We start from the raw sequence: 23321 nt of genomic DNA, 5'->3' as shown, positions 1-23321 counted from the left end.
CTTGATTCTAATGGGTAGAAATAGACGCAATAACACCGTGTCATTGGGAGAAAACATTTATTTTTGTTTAGCAATCATTATTCAAACAGATAAATCAATAAAAATGAGTTTCGTGCTTCGTTTAGTGGCTAAAAATGGTAAGAAAATCTGGACAATAATTTGAATGTTTAAATGATTGATTTTCTTTTCATTAATCAAGCTCGACAACATCACATCATCATTCGCAATATCCATTCAAAGACCATTCGGCAGTCATTTGGTCCTGTCTTACCTCGATTGTTAAATCCATCTTCGAAACAAGTATCACCAATTAAATTCAATATTCAACGATTTCTATCATCAGATGCTCACAATCATTCAAAAATTTGGATACTAGAAAAGGCCGTTTCAGTTGCATTGTTGGCAGTGATTCCGGCAGCTTTGATGTATCCAAATCAGATATTGGATTATTGTCTCGCCTTCTCATTAGTTATACATTGTCATTGGGGTTTCGAAGCTATCGTTGTTGATTATATGCGACCATCATTGGTTGGACCAGTTTTACCAAAAATTGCCATGATAAGTCTTTATCTCGTATCAATGATGGCATTGGCTGGATTGTTTTATATGAATTATAGTGATGTTGGTACTGCTACTGCAATTAAAATGTTTGCAAAAATGTAAATCTATTTATCTATTTATTTAATAAAATAACCAACAATTAGTTATTCAACAATGAAAGAATTGAAGTATTCAAGTAAATAAAAATTTAAAAATGGAAATGAATTTATTTTAAATACAAAACTCAATATAATAAATCATCAAATAAAAATTATCACTTGATCGATAAGTCATGTTCAATCATTCTCTAGAAATTTTTCCAATTCATTGGCTTCATCTTGATCAATATCCAACGATATATCCTCCAATCTTGTACCATCAGAGGGTTCTTTCAGTTTATTTGATTCTGTAACTAATCCCTTTTCTTTGTAAAGACGAAGTTCTTCTTCAAATGCCTGTTGAAATACAAGCTGTCTTTCTTTAAGGATTGCAACCTCTTGACGCTCATATTTGGAACGTAATTGAGCTTCATAAATGACCAAATCTTCGGCTCTTCGAATTAGCATTTCATCCAATTTCTGTTTTGATTCGTCTTTACGTTGTTGATGATCACAATCAATAACTTCTTTATTTAAACAAATGACTGCTTCGTTTAATTTATTCAACAATAACAATGATCTTTCAAGTTCGTGTTCGATTTCCAGCAGTGAATCATGAATTTCTGGTGCTAATTTATCAAGCTCAGATTCTAAATCATCAGTGGTTTTATTAAAATTTTTCAAATGAGAACGCATTTGGCCAATATGTTTGGAAACAGATTGAGCTTTGTTTGCATTATGTTTAGTTTCGTTTTGAATTTCGATCCATCGATGTTGAAAATATTCAATGACATCGGCACCGGCATAGAGATTGACATCCAGATCATACAAGTTTGATTTATCACGTGATAAATTCGTTGGATATGTGGCTGGTGAATCAACAATAGTACCAATGGTCAATTCTCGAAAACTATTCAATTGAAAACAATATATGATTGATAATCTAATTGATAAAAATAATGAAACAATTTACCTCGTTGTAAGATCCTGTTGAACATGTTGAATTCGATCACGAATATGTTCGAACATTTCAAATAAAATCTATAAAAAAGTATATTTGTAATTTATAATTCAAAAAAAAATTCGGCTTGATTGAACCAAGAGTATGAATGAATGAAGTTTTATATTACACAAAATATGAAAAAAAATTGTTATAATAATAGATATGTGAGTAAAAAAAAATATAATTAATCAAAGAAAGTTGAAATCAAGAAATTGAGTCGAAAAAAATTTAAAAATTTTTGGTGGTTTTTGAACAATGTTTATATCGTTAATTATTGGAAGAATTATACATCTGATTCGAAATGATTATTATTCCATCTATTATTGTCATGTTCATCATCTGGTATATGTTTGAAATTATTCAAATGTTCTGGCGAAGATGAATCGGTCGAATGTACGGTCAATAGATTATTAGTATCTTCACGTGTCGTGTTGCTACTATTAGGTGATGGTGTATCTGCCATTGATGATTCACCATCAATACGAGTATCTACTGTATCTAAATCAATTATTTCATCTTGTATATCACTTTTATGATCATCATCATCTGGATCACGTGGTGGTGATGGAGATCGACTGGGTGCAGAGGCTGAGGCCAATGCCGGATAAAATAACATGCCACCTTTATAATAAACAGAATTCGGGCTAGCTGTACTTCCATTCGATGCTGGTGATGATGGATCAATCGTATATGGATTTGATGGCAGAACTGATCGTCGTTTTTGATTAACAGGTTCAAATAGATACGAAGATTTTTGGTGTGGACATCCAAATAAACTTCTTATTACACGATATGTACAAAGTAGTAAGAAGACGGCAATAACGATCAAACAAAGAATCGGTATGATTATTGGTGCTGATGCCATTATATTATTCTTGAATGAAACAAAAAAGAATATATGCAGGACCAATTTCTTCCAATTTGTATGTGTAAGGGAGGGTTTCAGATTCGACTCAAGATAGAAAATAGAAAAACAACAATAACAACAGCAAGTAGCAGCAGTTAAAAAAAAGGTGAAATTTATGTCACGCTAGCTGTTTTTTTTTTTTTTTTTTTGGAACGTTAAAGCTAGCGTACCGTGGCTAACTATCTTTGGCCTACTGGCTAGTTGGCCAACAACAATTGTGAACAAAGCGAACTAAAAAAAGAAAATGTTTTCACATGTATGTGTATTTTTATGATGATGATGGTATTACACAGCCGTATATAATGGATTTTTTGTTTGATAAAATTTGATTTGATTGATTCGATTTGGCCAAAAGTGCTTGTGTATGTGTGTGTACATGAAATTGATGATAACGTTCAGGATGAAGATGAATCACTACCGCTATCATCATCTTATTAAGCTTATAGATGAATTATATGGTAAAAAAAACGAATAAAAAAAATTTCTCTTATCATGTCACGTCATGTTTCAATATATGAAATTCACACGTCAAAGACACAATGATTGAAACTCGCAACAATCGAAAGTGAATTTCAAAAAAAAAAAAATCTGAACAATCGAAATACACATGCAATTGTATGTAAATCAAATATGAAAAAAAAATTTCAGGTAGACAAAATGGAATTTCAAGAGTGTACATAAATTGGACACTTGTCATTGGTTGATTGGCGTCATCCAGTAGTGGTGGTGGTGGTGGTGGTCTTCGATATACTGATGATGATGTTAAACAGGTCGTTAGCAAACGATATAGGTATATTAAACAAAACAAAACAAAACAAAAAAATCTTCAATGGTAATTTTGAATGAAGAATGATGATGGCCAAATAATAGCAATGGATGGTGGTTTTTGTAGTTGTTGTTTGTTAACACCAAGGATGCAGCAATACAACATGAATTATAGTGACAACTGTGTCTTGTTTGATGATGGAGAATTTTTTTTTTTTTTTATTTATTTTTGATAATTGTATATCATTCAATTCATCGAATTTTTTTTACGAGCTTGTTATACTTTTATGTTCATGTTCATGTGAATTTTTCATTCAATTTGAATAAAATAAAATGTCGTGTTTAATGTTTTATTTATGTATATTTAGTTTTCGAATCATCAAAACATTTAATCTAACTAAATGATTGAATGCAATTTTGGTTAATAATAATGATGACGATGATATGGGATGTGATGTTTGTTGATGGAAAACAACAACAACAATCGATTAATTAATGAAAAAACAAAATTTTTTTTGTTCATTTTCAAAAGTTTTAAAAATAAAAATGTTTTCAATTTCATGTATGCATTTTAAATTTGAAGAAAAACAAAAATTGTTATGTGAACATGTTAGCATTCAAAAAAAAAAAAAAAAATAAACATTCAAATCAATCATCGCAACATAACTATGAAACTAGACAGTTTGTATATAAAATGAAATAATATATAAATTACTTACCACATTCAATTACTGAATTTCAATAAAATTCGTTGAATTTCAGATGAATTTATCAATATGAAATACAATATATAGTCAGCTGACAAAACCAAAATTATTAATTTACTTTGATGTGATCATTATTCAACGCAAGCGCAACAAAATGTGTTGGATATCAAAATGAGCGCCAATCGATGGTATATGCATGCATGCAACAAGTGTTTGATACGTACATTTACGTAAAAATAGAATCATCAATTTATTTATTATGAAAATTTTATTTAATTATAATTATATTTACACATACAGAAACATATCATGGTAGAGAATGTATGAAAAAAAATGTTAATGAAAAAAGAATCAATAAATAATTTTTTCTTTCATATTCGAATGAAAAAAAAATAGCAAAAAAGAATGACTAAATTACAAGAAGCTTCTTAGGTTGATGATGATTTCGATGGATTTTTGGCCACTAATGATGATGAAGGATCGGATTTACTACCAATGTTGGTATTATTGGTAATGATAATCTTTGATTTAGGTGTTGTACGTGTAACCGTATTGGTTTTGATACATTTCTGTCCACTATACAATGATTTCCATAATTCACGAATTTCATTCGGTTTATGTTTATGACTTGTCATAATTTTTGGATAAGTACAGCTATCCAATTTAAGATGAACATTACGCATCATTGCATGATTGTAACGTTTTATACCAGCCGTTTCAGCAACAATTCCGGTCATATAAACATCTTCCAAATAAAATGGAATTGTTTTGTTTACACTTGTTTCATACAATGGTTTTGCAGCATCACCGGTAAAGAAATAAGCTGGTCCCGTTACGAAATTGGGAAAATATGTCTGATTATATGCTTCATATGGCACGTACCATTTTGATGATTTGTATCGATGTGGTTTCCATTTTTTGGCCAACTTTCCAATGATAACTTTATGAAAATTGGGATTGATTTCAGTAAAATCACATGCATGCTGCATATTCATCATCATATCATCATCCACTTTCAATACGTAACGAATTTTTGAACATTTTTGTGAAACCCATCGCATCATGGTGATCGTTTTCAATGTTAAATTATAATAATCATCATAAAAAGCTCCTTGAAGTATGTCGCCATATTTAAAATCTTCTGCTTCAACTAATTCTTGAATTTGTTGCTCTTCTGTAGATCCAAGAAGAAAGTAAAAATATGCTCCACGTTCAACGGCAAATTTTCCCCAAGTTTCTCGGATCGCTGATCGAGCATCGAAATTGAATACTGCAGAATTGACCAGAACAAGTAGATCTGCATAAGCTCCATTTTCTTCACCACAGCCATCTTCTTTATCGATGCTCATTCGTTCTGTTTCTGCTAAATCATTTCGATCAAAAATGGCTTTAGGTTTTGGCCGAGATTTTTTCAGATTTAAACCTGTGGTACTCATGGTTACTGGATCATCGCGATAATCTTTCTCGAAACGTTGATCAGCTATTTTAAAAATTATAATTTCAAATTATAATATGTCAAACAAAAAAAAAATCGAAAAAATTACCCATAAGACTAGTAACACTTTTACTAGATGGCGATACTGAGTATGGTTGAATTGGATTTGAATTTAATTTTAAATCTTGAACCAATGATGATGAAGGGATAATGTTGGCATTATTAGAATTGAGAAATGATGATTGTAATGGCATTGGTTTCGTTTTTTCATTCACGTGTTCAGATTTCATATTGATGTTTTTGTCCAGATTGACTACCTGAATCGATGTAGGATTATCCCTAGATAGAACAGTATTGAATTTATGGCCATCGATTTGAGAGCCAGTTGGTATCTATAAAATGAAATTAATTAAATTCATCACTTAGATATTAAATCTTATTAAAATTATGGCAGAACAAACTTGTTTTCCAGGTCTATCAGGCTGCCGGTCAGAGGTCGAATATTCCAATGATGGACGTTTTTGGTGGTTATCCTGTTGTTGTTGTTGCTGCTGTTGTTTGACAGCCAACATTTGAGCTCGATAAATGGCGAAAGCATTTGTTGGTTGTACAAATGTTTGGCCATTTAGATTTGGATTGACTGTGAAACGGATTATCGTGATTAATGTAGCCGTGGCCACCATCAAGATCAATATCGTAAACGATAAGGCTTTTCGTTGCTGTACAGGAGCTTGAGATTGATGTGAATGTAATGATGATGTTGATGATGATGATGATGAAGAGGTGGGCAACAGTTGATATGTAGCCATTTTGTTGTTGTTGTTGTTGTTAATAAACAAGCGAACATTGACCAGATCGAATACGAAAGCGAAAAGATTGAAAATATTTCGAAAGAGAATAATAATGAAAAAGGTGGACGGATATCACAGCCAGAAAAAAAATATATATTCAGAGACCGGGATGAGAGAAAAAAACCAATTGATGTATGGACAAAATTCTGTAGAAATGAAATTGTAGACAAAAAAAAATGTAATCATTAGTTAAATAAAACAAAATAATCAAATTTCGATTATAAATAAACTGATGATTTTGATCCAGTTCAGAGTTTCATTTTTTTTCTCAATTGACAAAAAAACAATGAATACCAATATAATGATAGATTCGAATCAAAATGCATAAAATATAACAATAATTAGGGACAACCATGATAAATATAACAAAATAATACAATCGTCATCATCATCATCATCATGATTGAATAAAGTGACGGGTCAAAATGGGAGTTGTTCGTTCGAAAAAATAAAAAAATCCAATTAATTATTGATCAACATATGTCATGTTTTTTTGTAACATGTATCCTATGTGTTTTTTGAAAATTTGTATGCAGAAAAAATAAAATAAAAAATATACACACCACATACAAAACAAGTACATATCCAACAAACAAAAAAAAATGCGTGGTTAACGCCAAACGATATCAAACTCGGAAGCAATATGAATCATTCGAAAACATCCTGATTTGGCTGATCAACTCAAACATTGAACATTGTGATCGATGTGTCATCATGTTATAGATCAAATTGATCTTGTTTGAATGGCTAGTTGTTATATATAAAAAAAAGTACCTGAATATGGGATAGGTTTAGGTTTATGTATATCATGACAAAAATATGATAATATGATATGATGACCAAAGATAATCGTCGATGATTGCACTTGATAATTTTCATCATCATCAGCATCATCATTATACCATCGGTCGGTTCAGTGAACTTGAATTCTATGTTTCGATCATCATCATCTGAACCGGGTATTGTTGATGATGATCATGTACAAAGTGTTTTTTTTTTGTTGTTGCGTAGCTTCATCTTTTTTTCACCTACGGCAATTATCTCATCTTACTGTGAACAACAGCAGAGCTTAAATTTGCTTTTTGGAAGAAATAAAAAGCAAATATTTGTCGATTAAAACCAATAGTGGACAGTAAAATACAATTAAAATGATGTGTCGTAAAAAAATAAATCACCCGTGAATGTCAATCGATTCGAGCAAAGCCAAAATCAAGTGTAAAATGATTCATTGTAAATGTTTTAAAGAACTTTTTCATTTTTCCATCAATGAGAATATTTCTTTTGCCGTTCCAATGATTTTAATGAATAAAAAAGGAATCGTTATCATAATAGGAAATCATATTACAATTACAATCATAACTGCAATTATCAATCGATTATGATGATAATGACGATAGCGGTGGTGGTGGTGGTGGTGAGAAACAACTTATAATCTTGTTTTTTATAAACCGATAAACAAGTAAATAAATATGTAGGAAAAATGGATCGATTTTACCATAAAGAAGCAAATCAAATAGCCATTTCAAACTGTTACGTTCACATCAATGTTGTTGTTGTTGTTGTTGTTGTTTTGTTCACAATGTTCAAATTGAATTTAGGTCAATCAAAAATGAAAATTATTGTCCATTTACGATTAAAAGCGTGGTATAAATAAAGTTGCATGGACACTTTTATTTTTTTTAGATTAGCAAATCACAATAGCAACTTACCGGTGTCGTTACAGTTGTACTATGATTGTTTTTTTTTTTGGTTGATCATACGATGATTATACAAAGGAAATATTTGCAATCAATCCATGGTTGAAATAACAAATGTTATAAAAAAAAGTCAATGGCTCAAACCGAAACAAAATGGTAATAATTCGGCTTTTCCAAACACACACACACACACACACACACTTTATTACACAGTTTTATCACACACTTTATTACACACAGGCGATCACACAATACAGATACTGACACATCTTTTATGTTTCCATTGCATGTGATGTGGTTGGTGGAAATAAAAGGAAAAAAAAAAAAACACACACACACACACATGCACACAAGAAATATTTGATGAGATACGATATGATTTGATATCAGGATTTGAATTCGAAATCATATCAGCAAGAAAATCAATATGTTTGTCGTTGATGATGATGATGATGTGTTTGGTGGTGCATTGTTGTGTAGAATTCATGAACTAGATATGGATCAGATTTTTTTTTCTCTTCTTGATCACTGCATTTTATATTTATTTTCGGTTTAGAACCAATTAAATGTATCCGGTAGTGTATATGAGGATGTTTGAACATGAAACAATTTGATTGGATGATTTTTTTTTCAAGAGAAAATTGTTGCATTTAGTGTCAACAAGTTAACAAATCAAATTGTTCGATATATGATTGTGTTATGTACAGTGTCATGGATTTGAGAAACAAAATTTTATTTTGAAGCCATTTTTGGAACTTGAAAAACATTTATTTTTTTTCCCATCATATGAATAAAATGAGCTCTTTATGTTGTTGTTGTAGATTTGTTTTGTTTCGTCGTTTTTTTTTTTTTTTTTTTGTTTTTATAAAATTGACGAAGCACACTGACTATGTGATGTGATGTATATATTGAATGTTAAAGCCATAAATAAATTTCAGTGATAAGATTTTCGTTGACATATAAAATCGAACGATGATGATGATGATGATGATGATGATGATCCCAAAATAGTAAATCACTCATCTGTCAGCGATACATAATTAAAAAATGATGATGATGTCAATGACAATAATAATAATAATAATTATCCTAAATTTTAAAAGTAATTATTGCAATGATAAATTTCATTTGAATACAAACCAGATATCAATGATGAGGATGTTCAAATATATCAACTATATTTATGGCACGTGGTTGTCATTGTAATTTAGTCGAAACAAAAAAAGGATTCAAACAGAATGAATTCATCTTTGGATGCATTTCAAAAAAAAAAAAAAAAAAAACAAATGATAATCAATTGAACAGAAACAAGAGAAAAAATTCCACATGAAAGAAGAAAGTTTTTTTTTTAATTTCAATGTTCGGCATCAACTACTAGAACAACATCAACAAACAGGTAAAAACCAACCAACCAACACATACATGCATGGATGCACAATGTGGATGCTATATGAATGAGAGGGAAAACTTTATCAAGCTACAACAGGTGAAGGTAATCTAGTCTTGTTACATTCGGCAACAAACAAAAAAACATGGCATTCCAATCAATGTTTGTGTCTGTGTGTGTTTGTTCACATACACTCAACAATAAACAAATGCAAACGATAGTGTGTGTGTATGGTCATCATCACTTTCTATTCATATACATGTGGCTTGACTCTACCTTATCTTTTTTATATGTTCGTCTTCGACTTCGACTTCGACTTCTTCTTCTTCTTCTTCGTCTTCTTTATCAACGCTATGAATTCATTCTCTTCAATCGTTGTTGTTTGTTGACTATCGAAACGCGTGCTTTTAACAACAATCTATAGCCATCATCATCATATATGCACACAGATACATAATAGGAAGGATCATGAAATCCAAGACAAGAAAATTTTTTTTTTTTTGAAGATCTTGTTTTGCTTTGCTTCGATAACTTTGATGTTTTTTTTTGAAATTTGTGTTCGTGTGTGTGTGTGTACTTACTTATTCTATACTTGATTGATCAGTGGATTAATCTATGGCCATACAGACAAATTATGGATGATGATGATGATGATGATGATGATTGTAACGACAATCAATTGTACTCACCGATAGATGAATATCAAGACAAGTTCTATGTGAATGATGATGATGATGATGATGATTCGAATGATGATTATAGTGTCGTCGATGATTACGATGATTATACTTACTTTTACTTTTTTTTCAATTTCATCTACAATAACAACAACAACAACAACAACGATGACAATGTTCAATTCAGGAAGTGAATATTGAAAGGTGCTATGATCAATCGCGTTGAAAAGTTCGAATTATCAAAAGAGACAAACAAGAGAGAGGGAGTGTGTGCATGCATGCATGTGAAAAAGAACCAGTATCATTAAAAATGAAAATTTGATTGATTTCTTATCGATTATATGGATGGAAAAATGAAATATAAAGAAAACATCTAAATTCAAAATGTAAAAAAATGGGGAAATTTTAATGACATTTTCATGTGAAAATGAAAAATTTTGCATTCATTTTACAAAGAATCGGTATATGTTTGGCCATATATATGAGATTTTATTTTTCAACAACAACAACAACAACAAAAAATTGTGAACATAATAAGCCTGTAGAAAATTTAAAAAAAAGAATTGAGAAAAGAACAATTTATATTCATATATGTGCAAATGATGTGGATGATGATTTTCGAGGCTGATGATGATGATGATTATGAAAATGACTGATGGTCATTCAATACAATTTCTTTCAAATTCTACAAAAAAGGGGAAAAAAATCATGTGAATCATTCTTGTGTATGGGTTCTAGCCTTAATTGTCATTCAAGGATCTTCATCATCATCATCATCATCATCATGATCAGCATCTGCAACATCATGTTTTTTTTATTGTTTCCTTCTATCAATGCAATTTTGTTCTATGAATGGATTATTATCAAAAGATTAGAGAGAAAAAATAATTTTTAATATTCATTATCAGGAACAAAGAACAAAAAAAAATGTCGTCATTGTAATATCATATCATGTCATATTTTATTGTTATTGTTGTGGTTGTTGCAACACACATTTTAATGACATTAATTAGTGGATTAATAAATGTTAATATAATATTAAAACAGAAATGAACAAAAAAAAATACAAAATGTAATTAATTGCGATTAATGATCCAGAAAATGAAATGAAAATTTATCCGGTCAATAATAGGTCATAAACAGGATGATGATCAATTTTTTTGTCCGAAAAGAAAAATCGGATCTCAATCATTATCATATTGATAGTAATTTTTATTATAAATATAGCAACTATTATTATCATTGAAAATAAACATAATATATATATATGAACATGAACATATGATGACCATCATTGTTAATCTATGAAAATCCTGGATCTAATATAATCACAATTGTTTTGGTTGTTTGAAACTGATTTATTGATAAGATCAAAAGTTGTTTTCAGAACACACAATTTCTGTCTGATTATTTTTTCTAGTCATCATCATCGTAACCAATTACAGAAACATACGATTGAAAAAAAACTTCAAAATCACTTGTTTGAATCATTATTTATTTATTTTTTTTTGCAGCTCATCTTTAGTCTGTTAATGCAAATTTTAAATCCATAAATAGAAATGATGAGACTGAAAAAAATGAAAGTGTGACAGCAAGCCGTTATGTATAACATGATGGAAATGATTATTATTATCATTTTTTCTGCTTGTCAATTTTTTATTATTATTCATATTCATATATCTGCCGGTTATAAAATGACAACTATACAATTCATTCAGTCAAATATCCGTGTATAAAAATGTATCTAAAGTATTCATTGATCATAAAAAAAAATTATTTAACAATCTAGTGATACGAATCGTTCAATTTGGTCACGATAGACTGATTATTATTATGAAAATATAATTAGGCCCTGTTTCTGAATCTGTAATAGAATAAAAATGATGATGAATTAAGACAGATGCAAGTTTTTTTTTTATTTTTCTTGTTTTATTGTATTGATACAATCAAAATGATGATGATGATAAAGCTGAATTCATTCTTGTATATCATCAAATACCTTATTCAAAAAAAATTTACATTTTTTTCAATGTTGTCGAGAGATATTATCTCGTTCTGCGGTGTATTTGTTGCAAAAATACATTTTTTTGTTTGGCTAAATTTTTCTTGTTTGTATATTATATGTGTGGTTATTAATATTTTTTTTTTTTGGCCACGAAATCACACAAAAAATAAGAGTTTTGATGATTTTAGATGATAATCCTCATTACGCGAATGTTGATACGTGCTTATTGCATTATCAATGACGATGTTGGTGGCGGTAATGACGAAGATTCAAATGATTGATTGTATATATGGTGATTGAATTAACAATGAGAAAATTCTTCATGTTTTATGAAATTTTTAAATTCACCGAGATAATGTTGGAAGCGGTCGATTAGTAAGATAAGTAGTCATCAATGATGTATGGTTAGTGCTAGCATTGGGAAGATTATAGTGACTACGTGATAATGGAGATTTACATGAAATTTTATTCATATAGCTTGAACCTCTTGTAACATAATTTGGACGTTCAACACTTTGTGCACGACGAAAATCCATTCTTCTTTGCATTAATATTCGATTCTCAATCGGTCGAATAGCGTTTGAGTAATTGTAATAAACATTATTATTGTCGGTATATTTGTTCGCATAATCAGATACCGATGTATATGTAGGATTAGGTGTTGATGATCGACTAGGTCGATTATAACTAGGTGGTGGTGACATAAAAAATCCAGTACTTGGTGTTGGTGATCGACTACTAGAAGATGGACCAAAATTAGGTGTAGATAATCCTGAACTAGGCGTTGGTGAACGACTGCTTCCGCTACTAGTGTATTTTAATTCATCGTTTAATGGTGGTTTTAATTCCATTGGGCTTGGTTGTTGTTGTTGTTGTTGTTCAATTTTTGGTTGATCAAAATTTTTGGTTGATTGTGTTTTAAACAATTCATCATTCAGTTGACATAGCTGCAATAAAAATCCTTGATTGGGTAAAATATTTCGATGTTTAACAACCGTACGGATAGCATCGCTCACGTTCATTCCTTTTTTAATCATCAAGTATGCAATCACAAGTGTTGAAGATCTTGATATACCTTCACCACAATGGACAAGAATTTTTCCATTAGATTGTTTGAGTGCACTTTCAATAAAATCGGTTGCCGAATAAAAATGTTGATAAAGTGGAAATGCTGACATGTCTAGAGCTTCGATGCCCATGAATTCAATTTGTGCATTTCGATAGAATGAAGACGATGTATTAACAAGGCCAAGATTTCGTTGACGACCCCATGCTGCATTTAAAACGTGTGTGATTCCCAATCGTCTTAGTAGATGTATGCATAATGCAGTAGTACTGAAAAATATTAATTAGTTTTGAGATAGATATTGGTTTAAAACATTTTAAAATAATTACCTGTCACCTAGATAAATGTTTGGATAAACTTCATCATACGGTTCAGCTGGTAAAACATAATAGCCATATGTATGGGCCAATAGAATTTCCAATAATTCATTTGGTGTTATCGAAGGCGATGTTGACAATGGTCGAGAAAATCTGTCACGCCAATACATTTTCGAAGTCATTCACTTGATGAAAAAAAATGAATTTAATGATAAAATGAAAAAAAATGATGATGAAGTTATTCGTTGACAATCAAATTAGAATCTGGCAAAATTTTTTTGAGTGTTTTGTAGAGAAACAAAAAAAAACATCCAGTAGCTGATATAGATGAACAACAAATAAAAAGAAAAAATTTGAACAAAAATGTAGTCAATGTTGATGTACAACCACTTGAGTCAGAAAATAAAAGCAATTCACATTTACTATAAATCGGTGAAGATATGGCAATCACAATAATAATATTGGCTGACAGTAAAACGAAAATTCTAATAATTTTTTTTGTGATGCATTTATTCAAAGTGCTGTCATTCTATTAATAGACAATTATTACAATTCATTTTGTTTTTCCAGTGTTGGTCGGTTCGTTCATTCGTACGTTCGATTCAGTCGGTTGGTTGATTGTGTTTGGGTTTGTGATGTGTGTGTGTGTGTGTGTGTGTGTGTGTGAATGATGAATAATGATCATTATCATATTCCTGTATGTTTATGTGTGGATTAACCTTTACGGAAAAATGTGTAATACATGAAAAAATTGATGGCTATGGAAAATACACGAGATGATGCCGAACTTAATGGCTTAAAAGCAATGACGACAACGTTCATTATTAACCATTGCTGTATATATGAAAGAAATATTCGTAATAAGGAATTTTTCATTAGGAATTATTGCTGCTTTTGTTGTTGTTGTTGTTGTTGTCCATGTGTTGGTTCATTATCAGAATTCGATGGTTGTTGTTGGTTTTTTCTTTTTTTTTTGTTTTGTTTTGTTTTTTATTTGTATTATATATACCTGGGTGTCTATGTTGATGTAATTTATGTTTTTTTTTCGATTCGACTTGCATTCAATTTTCTTTGTCCATTTGAATATGATGGTATAGCAACAATGGAAAAAACACACTCACACACACACACAACTAAACAAAACCGAAACAAATTCTAAATGGCGTTGGCGTGGATACAAAACCCAACCAGTAAGCAAAACTAACCGAGTCAACTACTGAAATAAAATGAATGATGATGATGATGGCAATGACGCAATATGAATTTATTTATCATTTTTAATTTGAATATAAGAATTTGAACAACATGATCATGATAATCATCCATTATGGAACTGAATAGACCTGAAAAAATTCCAAAAAGGTTCACCGGCGAATTGATTTTTTGAATATTTGGATATGGTGATGACAAATTTAAGAAAATAAAGAGAAAAATATTGCAAATAATTTGAGTTCAACTGTCAACTATAACTTGAATAGATTTCCAAAAACAGTGTTCTTCTTTACCTTGTTCTTTATCAAATATTTGATTGTCGTTTCTAAATTTAGTTTCATTCACATCATATTCACATTGAATTTTACGTCATTCAAATGGTGGTGAATATTACAATTCTTATTCACATATAAATACCGTTGACATTGAAATTAATTGTGGTTGTTTTGGCGTGAAAATTGCCTTTTGTCGGCAAAAAAAAAAATTCTTGGCACAAGAATTGCTCATATATTCATACATATTCGATATTCAGATTTTTAAAATCATCATAACAATCAAAATGATAACAAGTGGATTCATTCATCTGGATTTTTTTTTCTTGTCGTAATCATCGGTTCGTTTGTCAGCATAGCGTTATGCAACTGAAAAACATCATTATTATGATGATGATTGAAAGGATTCAATGGAAAAAAATATGCAAATTAACAAAAAAAAGTGCTAATTATAATTCTTATAGAAAAAAAATCAATCATGTCATTCAAAACAAAACAAAAAAAAGAAAAGAAAAACATTTGTGTTTGATTATCGTATGTATAATCATATTGTGGTTGTTCAAATTACAAATGAAATGGAAAAAAATCTCATTTTCAAATTTTAATTTTCATTCAATTCAATCGTCGTATATGATTGATAATAATGGAAAAAAAATTGAAATTTTGTTTGTCAAACAAACAGACATTGTTTATTTATTATCCATTGTCCTTGGCCGATTTATTTGTCCCTGTACTGCTATATTAGAACCAAACGTTTAAGAAAGACAGTTATAAATTTAGTATATATGTGAAACAGTTTTTTTTTTTGTTCACTGTCGGATAATGATAAACGACAAAATGTGAACTAGAAAATTAAAAAACTTAATGAATCATTTTTTTTAAAAATACGATTACTTTGAAAGATTATATACCATAAAAAAAATCTGTTAATCCAATTCGTTTATCCATAGTAATAATTGTTGTTGTTATATCTCCAATTTCTTTGAAAATTTCTATTCCATCTTCTTCCACTTTGACCACGACCTCGACAATGACCAATCGGTATACATCGTGATGATGATGATGATGATTCGAAAACGAATCCACTCCTACAAGAACATCTTTGTAGACAATTCAATGTACATGGACGAGGTCGACCATAATTGTAACAATTTTCTGGACAGGCAGTTGCACATTCATTCCAAAAAGCGTTCATTCCACACGATCCTCGGCGACCACCCTTTCCTGATCAATAGAAAAAAAATCAAATAATCAGATTACAGTTTAATTAGAAAAATATCATTTACTTTGTGAATCAACAATCGGTGATATTGTACCAATCAATATCACAATGGATATGAAACCAATGAGAAATCTGATGATACTAGAATAATTATTCATAATTTTCATTGAATACAACAGAAAAAAATTGAATAAACAGAAAAACTGAGGAAATCCAATCGAAATCTGGTCATTTATATTGTTTTTTAGGCAATTTTTTTTTTTGAATTCGATTTCTCTGTATATGTACGTCAATCATCATTTGATTATGACAATGATTGCTATGATGAGTAACAATAAATGATTAACTCATACAATTAATACGTAAGCACAAGTGACAAAATATAAAAAAAGGAAAATATATTAACAAACGAGAATATGGATTTCCCACAGTAAAAAAAAAATATCAAGAATTTCTATGTAAATGCTGTGTGTTCATAATTTTTTTTCACTAGAATATCCTCAAATTTGTTTAGAAAGTGATAATTCCATTCATTCAAATAAAGTCAATCAACTTTGTTTTGGGTGGTGCTCTTATTATTATTTCATCACTAAATGATGACAGGATATACAATATCCATGTCAGCTAGTCGACTAGAGAGATCAATCTAATTTATTGTCAAAAACAAAAAATTTTTAAATAGATTTCATACCACGAAAAAGGTTGTTGGGTTTAATTATCGAAAAAAAATATTTCTTAAAATTCAATCTTGACAATTTGTACTAATTGAACGAACGTGAATGATTAATGCGAATATTGGCTTGTAATATATTGAATATCATGAAATCATGTGAATAAGAAACAGAATTAATTTCAACATCATCGTCATCCATACTTAAGCATAAACAGAAAATTCATTCATTCATTTCAAACACTTACAATTCATGGAAATTAACAAGAAAAAAAACCTTGATTGAAAATCAATCGAATGGGTTTTTTACTCATTCAAAATGGATAGACGATTACTGTGCATTTTTTGTTTTATTAATTTGAATTCAATTCTGAATGTGTGATTTACTCACCTGACTTGACTAAAAAAAAGTTATTGCGTTCTAGAAAAACGAAAAGACTAAAATCTTTACAAATAAGCAAAATATACAAATTTTGATTGGCCAAGTGATAAAATTTTTTTTTTCTACGATTGAAACGATTATAATCATATTCACTATAACAATGTGTGTAGCTTGAATTTTTCCTTTTTTTAAACCTGAAAGTAATTTGGTGATATACAGTGAATAGAATTATGTTTGAAAATCAATGACAATAGAGCCAAATGAACAGATACAATGATAAGCTTAAATGTATTCATCATAATCACATGCACACATTTGCATTTCAAACGTATTGCATTTCTATAATGTCAACCTAAGGTAAAATTGAAAATTAAAGGTCATCGAATATAATGAAATACACAAATCACTTGAAGAATGTTCCTCATCGTCAATCGTTTTTTAGCTCAAGGCCATAGATTTCAGCCTATTAACGAGGACAATTAAAAAATGGTTTTTTTCACGAATTTTGATGAAAAAAAACCAAGGTCAACCCTTAGGACCCTTATTGAAACATTTAAAATGGTAAAAATATTGACATATTCATTATCGTGCAAGTGTTTGAATGATCAACATGTCTTCAATCATTACTATTTTCGCAATTATTTTATTCGCCAATTTGGCATCATCGATGTCCATTGGTTATTCTGAAACTCAAACAATTGATTACTCTTCAGATGTTCCGATTCAAATGAGCAATGGCACTATCAAAAAAATCTATAAAATAGCCGAACAAGTTACAAATGTAACAGATACTGATTCCGTACTGATGCAATTGCAGCAAGTCACTCCTCGATCAAATGATAATTTAAACAACTTGATGCTTCTGGTGGTCAAAAACCCTAACTTGACCGATTCGAACATAATGGAACGATTTAATGCTTATTACATCCATACAGCTAAAGCTGATCCTGCAGAGAGTATAATTTCTACCATTTGGAATGTGATGATCATTTCAACCAGAAATTATGTAATGAAAAGATTCAAATCAATGTTACAAGGAATGCAAATCCTTAAACCATCATCAATTGATGAGGCAGCGTCTTCATCAGCTGCTGCTGCAACTACAACTGGTCGAAGTGGTGCTTTTCCAATTGTTTTTCGACTACATAATGAAATCAACAATAATAATGATCAAGATAAAGAACCTAAAGTTGTTCTTTTGATTCCTGAACCATTTCATCTACCAGATATTGCTTCACCAAATTCAAGAAAAGAAGATGATGAATTATTTCAAAATTCAACCAAAATAGAAGAATCATCAGTATCAACAACAATCAACGAGCTGTCATTAAATCAAATGGAAATAGCAATTCCAAAGACTGCCAATTCGATGGCATATGGCATCAGTCCATTGCGATATATGGTTCGTCCGATCGGTGCATTTACTGGATTAAGTGTGAATGCTGTTGATAAGACATCCACCTCAGTGGGTACGATGATAACAAATACGGGACTCCATTTCAGTCTCGTATGTACAACAACAACAAAAAATTGATTTCATTGTAATAATTATTATTTTTATTTATTTCAAACACTCTTTTTTTATATTCCATTCAGATCGGGCCTAGTGGTGGTGCTGCTAATTCCAAACCCAAAACATTGGCAATGGATTTCAATTCATGGCGTCGTTATTTACGAGCTGTAGGACATGGTTTTGTCATTGCAAAAATTTTAGGATAATCCAATATCTAGAATTTGAATTTAAAAAAAATGAAATAAAATAAAAATTACTTATACGCCATCTATCGTGGGCTTTTGTAAACTTGAATTCAAATAAAATTCATTTTTTTCTAATTATCATAATCATAGTTTCTTTTACCTAAATGTTCATTTTATTTTTGATTTGATTTATAATATATAAAATAAAATAAGGGCTTGTGTATGTATGTTTGTGGTGGATTATTTTCTTCATTCATGATATCGATGATTTGTTTTTAACAACATTGGAACAACGAAGATAAGAAAATGGAAAAAACATTTGCGAAGAATACTTTGAAACAATCATCATCAATAATTTTAAATAATTGATCACAAAATTAATTGAATGAGATGAAAGTGACAAAAAAAACCAACAAAAGAATGAAGATGTTCATGATGATGGGTCGGATTTTCTATATTTATTCAACTTTTTCTTGGCTGTTTCACGCCACGATGAGTGAGACCTTCGAAACGTTTAAATGTATAGTTGATAAACACCCAATCTTTGATTCCTCCACTTTCTGGATCTTTATTTGAGGCGGATGCTAAAACAGAATAAAAAATAGGCTATTTAGATAACAAACGAACAAACAAAACAAAAAACACATACGAATCTTAAGATCAACATCATCGAAATTATCAAAATTAGACGTATCGTCTATGGATTTCACTTCAACAGGTATAGCTGCCGGTCTTTCACGAATATGTTCCCAATCAACGCCCTATTAAAATAATGATTGTTTTTTGATTGATAAAATCCAATTACAATTTATTAAACAAACCTTGAAGAATGAATGTTGTTTAATTTCATCGATGCCATGATGTGAACCGATACGACGATCGGCATCGGTACAAAATCGTAAAATGAGATCACGTGCTTCATTACTAATAGGAACTTCTGGTGGAAACACCAATGTATCACGCCAATTCATTACTTTTTGATAAGTCTCATGCGGTGTTTCCGAACAGAATGGAGGATAACCAATTAACATTTCATACATGATCACACCCAATGACCACCAATCGGCACTGGAATATTATAGATTTTTTATATAAAAATTAGCAAATATATAATTAGACAAAAATAAAACCATACCTAGCTCCATAACCAGTTTTTTTGAAAACTTCTGGTGCAATATAATCTGGAGTACCAACTGTTGAATAGGCTAATTGTCTACGATTCTTTTTCCATGATTCTGCTCGACGTTTAGAATCCATTGGACTGGATGTAAAATCACTGGGTTTAGCTTGTGAAAGATCACGGTAAAATTCAGTACGATGAGATTTTTTCATGCCAGTACAAAGACCAAAATCGGATAATTTTATATGGCCCTATAAAAAAACAATGAGAGAGAGAGATTTAAATTATTAAAGTTAATATAAAATGGATAAAGATAAATCTGCTATCGACCATGTTCTCTCATGTTTTACTCATGTCCTTAATTGTTTTTTTTTTCGTTGTCATTGTATTCGTTTTTCTAAGTTAACAATATACAAAAAAAAAAATTCAATCCCAATAAATCATAACACTTCGTGCGTTCGTCTTGAGATTCGTGCAGATATTTATTTATTAAAAATAGATAGATAACAGTGAAAATTCATAGTGGTAGACTAAAAATAGATACGAATCGATTGAATTGAAAGAAGAAAATTTTCGTTTCATATTTAAAAAAGCAAAATAAAAAAATTATGATGATGGAATAGTATATTTCACGGTAAAATTGAAATATTACCGGACCACAACATAAACAATGATGATAAAATACATCTTTCCGATTAGATTTGCCGTACATCATTATCATCATCATCATCATGCATGGCAAACAACGCCTTTGCAATTATCTAAATACCCTATTTTGAATATAAATAATAAATAAATCCAAACATCGATCAGACATGCACATATTATATAAATATTAAGCAAGTATGCACTAAGATCCGTAATAGAAAATTATTATTAATGACTTTATCCATTAAATTTATTGACTGACCGACTGCTTTTTATTTAAAAAAAAAAAAATTTCATATTGAACCATATTGAAGAAGAATAAAAGAAACCAATTAGTTCTTCCGATTTTATCCATGCGAAACAAAAAAAAAACTTGACTATGATGATCAACATTTGAAGAAAAATTGTATTGCATCTTTTTCATCAATTGTGTAAGCACAATAGAAACTTTTTTTTTTGTTCACACTTGATGAATGTGTACATTACTGGTGGCTACCAAAGGTCAAATAATAATCATCATAATAATTATATAATTCTAGTATTGAAAGTCATCATCATCATCGACAATAGAGTTTGACCAACACACACACATGGATGCCACACATTCCAATGGCCCTACAAAATTCATCCGGCTTTCTCATTCATTTCAGTGAACGAAACTTGTTTAAACACACACACACACACACACACATACACTTATAAAGTAGAATTGACAGCATATACTGGGTAAATAAAAGAGGGATGGTAATAATAATAATAATTTTGTTATGCACGGACTAGGTCGTAGGATAAGAACAAAAAGAAAATAATTTGGCCGGTATACACACACTTAGGAAACGAAAAAAAAATCAACTATCCAAAGGTCATTCTACACGTCTACAAAGCATCATCATTTATTTTGTTGCTTTAAGGAATGAGTGAGCATCGCTTAATATAGCTAAACTACCGGCAGTTAAAAATCATTTCTTAAGAACCATCACATATACAAATACAATCGACAATATAATGATTGAGGATATCGATGTCCTTGGTCAGAAAAAAAAGAAGAAAAATTATTATGATGATGATGATGATGAAGAATGGCCAAAGTTGATCATTACTTCAATTTTCATTACATTACAATAAGAATCACTAGCCTAGTTAGGTCATTTATGTATTAACAAAAAATAATGAATCCTACGCAAAATTCGACATTATTATATCATCAAACAAAAGAAATGAACCTGCCAATCAATTACACACTTATCTAGCTTGAGTTAGCAAGTTTATCCATTGAGGGATTATGATAAGAAATTATTATTGTCGAAGGGATTGCCATATTATTATAGTGAATTATTATCAAAAAAAAATTGCCAAGAAAACAATAGGTTTTTTGTTTAACAAACAGATATTAATTACAGTAAAACAAAAAACATTGCTCTACTTACCCGTGCATCAAGTAACAAATTATCAGGTTTAATGTCACGATGAATAAATCCAAGTTTATGAATAGATTCAATGGCTAATGCCGTTTCGGCAATATAAAATTGGGCACATTCTTCCGTTAATGTATCTTTTTTAATCAACAATGTCATCATATCTCCTCCGGGAAGAAACTAAAAAAAAATAAAAATTGACCACAAACAATTTTATTTTGTTTGTTATTATCAAAAATTGAAACACTCACCTCCATAATTAAATAAAGATTAATGGAATCCTGAAAACTGTAGTACATTTTCACAACCCATTGATGGTCAGCTTCAACAAGAAAATCTCTTTCCGCTCTTACATGGCCAACTTGTTCTTTTTCAACCATATCGGCTTTACGTAGAATTTTCATTGCATACACATGGCCAGTATCATTTTTCTGTACTAATCTCACTGTTGATTTGAAAAATAAAAATTTTGGTAATTTAAATTATTCTTATATATTCAAACACATGCAACACAAACCTTCACCGAAAGCACCACGGCCAATCACTTTAAGGGGAGTAAAATCTTCAACACCTAAACGAGATCTTTTTAGACGTAAAAATTCCGTCTCTTTTTGTGCATGTTGAATACGTTTTTCCTGTTTCTGTTCCTCTGAAAGACCTTCATCACGCATCGATTCTTCTAGACGTTCATGTCTGTTATATTATTAATAATGAAAAAAAAATCATAAAGAATTAATAGAGTAAAAAACAACAACAACAACAACAAATTAATTCATATGGTATATTGGCATGATGATAATTTATATATCGATATTTCATTCATTACACATCATTTTTCTTTTCAGCTAAAAGGAGAAAAAATCCAATCAACTTAAATTTGGATTTTGCACACCCACACACACAAACAAACAAATTAATGAATGTGTGTGTGTACGTGTACTATCGATAGATAATGATGTCCTGTGTGGCCATAAAATAGCTCGTGCGTGTTTTAGCCATTAAAAAACATTATTTTACTGTGGTCAATATTGAAAAATTAAATAATTTTTTTTGTCCTCCCCAAATTTTTATTTCATTCATTGAGCTAAACATTCTTTTGGCGTGAAAATGATGAAATTGAACAAAAAAAAGTTCATCGACTCAATGATGAATTGAGTATGAAATGTGGTGTGTGTTTGATTGTGGATAATGTTCATTTGCTAACTAAATGAGCAGTGAAAAAAAAAT

At 30.1% G+C, this 23321-nt stretch overlaps 7 protein-coding genes across 16 annotated transcripts in view; 2 read left to right on the top strand and 5 right to left on the bottom strand.

The window, feature by feature from the left end:
• The first annotated feature begins 16 nt into the window (after positions 1-16).
• SdhD (succinate dehydrogenase, subunit D) lies at positions 17-825 on the top strand. The gene is made up of 2 exons (XM_075732359.1): positions 17-137; positions 200-825. The coding sequence occupies exons 1-2, from the start codon at positions 104-106 to the stop codon at positions 661-663; spliced, it is 498 nt and encodes a 165-aa protein (XP_075588474.1). The 5' UTR covers positions 17-103; the 3' UTR covers positions 664-825.
• Positions 748-4145, bottom strand: Dysb (dystrobrevin binding protein dysbindin). Its single transcript, XM_047055622.2, has 3 exons — positions 4033-4145; positions 1612-1679; positions 748-1548 (listed from the first exon to the last, which is right to left on the bottom strand). The coding sequence occupies exons 2-3, from the start codon at positions 1665-1667 to the stop codon at positions 837-839; spliced, it is 768 nt and encodes a 255-aa protein (XP_046911578.2). The 5' UTR covers positions 1668-1679; positions 4033-4145; the 3' UTR covers positions 748-836.
• LOC124492662 (uncharacterized) lies at positions 1730-3758 on the bottom strand. Its single transcript, XM_047055623.2, has one exon. The coding sequence runs from the start codon at positions 2504-2506 to the stop codon at positions 1925-1927; it is 582 nt and encodes a 193-aa protein (XP_046911579.1). The 5' UTR covers positions 2507-3758; the 3' UTR covers positions 1730-1924.
• A 124-nt stretch (positions 4146-4269) lies between the features above and the next one.
• On the bottom strand, positions 4270-9251 carry LOC124492659 (N-acetyllactosaminide beta-1,3-N-acetylglucosaminyltransferase 2-like). Of its 4 annotated transcripts, XM_075732288.1 has the most exons (6): positions 9144-9251; positions 8347-9026; positions 8016-8203; positions 5917-6452; positions 5565-5847; positions 4270-5500 (listed from the first exon to the last, which is right to left on the bottom strand). In XM_075732288.1, the coding sequence occupies exons 4-6, from the start codon at positions 6262-6264 to the stop codon at positions 4449-4451; spliced, it is 1683 nt and encodes a 560-aa protein (XP_075588403.1). In that variant the 5' UTR covers positions 6265-6452; positions 8016-8203; positions 8347-9026; positions 9144-9251; the 3' UTR covers positions 4270-4448. The 4 variants fall into 4 exon arrangements, with proteins under 4 accessions (XP_075588403.1, XP_075588394.1, XP_075588398.1 ...); XM_075732279.1 differs by having other exon boundaries at positions 8016-9026; XM_075732283.1 differs by having other exon boundaries at positions 8016-9092; positions 9144-9250.
• Positions 9203-19043, top strand: LOC124493088 (uncharacterized). Of its 2 annotated transcripts, XM_075732306.1 has the most exons (4): positions 9203-9399; positions 17433-17570; positions 17627-18682; positions 18810-19043. In XM_075732306.1, the coding sequence occupies exons 3-4, from the start codon at positions 17815-17817 to the stop codon at positions 18818-18820; spliced, it is 879 nt and encodes a 292-aa protein (XP_075588421.1). In that variant the 5' UTR covers positions 9203-9399; positions 17433-17570; positions 17627-17814; the 3' UTR covers positions 18821-19043. The 2 variants fall into 2 exon arrangements, with proteins under 2 accessions (XP_075588421.1, XP_075588417.1); XM_075732302.1 differs by lacking the exons at positions 9203-9399; positions 17433-17570 and having other exon boundaries at positions 17632-18720.
• On the bottom strand, positions 11959-13793 carry LOC124492660 (uncharacterized). Its single transcript, XM_047055619.2, has 2 exons — positions 13468-13793; positions 11959-13407 (listed from the first exon to the last, which is right to left on the bottom strand). Exons 1-2 carry the CDS (start codon positions 13635-13637, stop codon positions 12417-12419), a joined length of 1161 nt encoding a protein of 386 aa, XP_046911575.2. The 5' UTR covers positions 13638-13793; the 3' UTR covers positions 11959-12416.
• Positions 18748-23321, bottom strand: part of trc (Serine/threonine-protein kinase tricornered) — a 32052-nt gene continuing 27478 nt past the window's right edge. For 5 of the 6 annotated variants that reach the window (XM_075732248.1, XM_075732235.1, XM_075732239.1 and 2 more), the window contains 7 exons: positions 22612-22787; positions 22346-22539; positions 22107-22274; positions 20047-20282; positions 19733-19979; positions 19561-19672; positions 19062-19495 (listed from right to left, as the gene is read on the bottom strand). In XM_075732248.1, the coding sequence (XP_075588363.1) occupies positions 19374-19495; positions 19561-19672; positions 19733-19979; positions 20047-20282; positions 22107-22274; positions 22346-22539; positions 22612-22787 (1255 nt within the window). In that variant the 3' untranslated portion in view covers positions 19062-19373. Of the gene's footprint in view, positions 18941-19061; positions 19496-19560; positions 19673-19732; positions 19980-20046; positions 20283-22106; positions 22275-22345; positions 22540-22611; positions 22788-23321 lie in introns of those variants that run through there. The other variant, XR_012832300.1, reaches the window with a different exon arrangement.

This window comes from Dermatophagoides farinae, chromosome 1 (genome assembly GCF_024713945.1).
Source record: "Dermatophagoides farinae isolate YC_2012a chromosome 1, ASM2471394v1, whole genome shotgun sequence".
NCBI classification, from domain to species: Eukaryota; Metazoa; Arthropoda; class Arachnida; order Sarcoptiformes; family Pyroglyphidae; genus Dermatophagoides; species Dermatophagoides farinae.
Note: the sequence above shows the minus strand (reverse complement) of the source record. Positions and strands in the feature narration are given on the sequence as shown.

Coding starts and splice junctions, on each gene's coding strand:
- SdhD (XM_075732359.1), top strand. CDS start 104: ATGAGTTTCGTGCTTCGTTTAGTGGCTAAAAATG. Junction 138..199: donor TCGTTTAGTGGCTAAAAATG/GTAAGAAAATCT, acceptor TCATTAATCAAG/CTCGACAACATCACATCATC.
- Dysb (XM_047055622.2), bottom strand. CDS start 1,667: ATGTTCGAACATATTCGTGATCGAATTCAACATGTTCAACAGGATCTT. Junction 1,549..1,611: donor CAACAGGATCTTACAACGAG/GTAAATTGTTTC, acceptor TCAATTGAATAG/TTTTCGAGAATTGACCATTG.
- LOC124492662 (XM_047055623.2), bottom strand. CDS start 2,506: ATGGCATCAGCACCAATAATCATACCGATTCTTTGTTTGATCGTTATT.
- LOC124492659 (XM_075732279.1), bottom strand. CDS start 6,264: ATGGCTACATATCAACTGTTGCCCACCTCTTCATCATCATCATCATCA. Junction 5,848..5,916: donor CTGATAGACCTGGAAAACAA/GTTTGTTCTGCC, acceptor TTCATTTTATAG/ATACCAACTGGCTCTCAAAT. Junction 5,501..5,564: donor AAGTGTTACTAGTCTTATGG/GTAATTTTTTCG, acceptor TTTTTAAAATAG/CTGATCAACGTTTCGAGAAA.
- LOC124492660 (XM_047055619.2), bottom strand. CDS start 13,637: ATGACTTCGAAAATGTATTGGCGTGACAGATTTTCTCGACCATTGTCA. Junction 13,408..13,467: donor AACATTTATCTAGGTGACAG/GTAATTATTTTA, acceptor AATATTTTTCAG/TACTACTGCATTATGCATAC.
- LOC124493088 (XM_075732302.1), top strand. CDS start 17,815: ATGATCAACATGTCTTCAATCATTACTATTTTCGCAATTATTTTATTC. Junction 18,721..18,809: donor CGGGACTCCATTTCAGTCTC/GTATGTACAACA, acceptor TATTCCATTCAG/ATCGGGCCTAGTGGTGGTGC.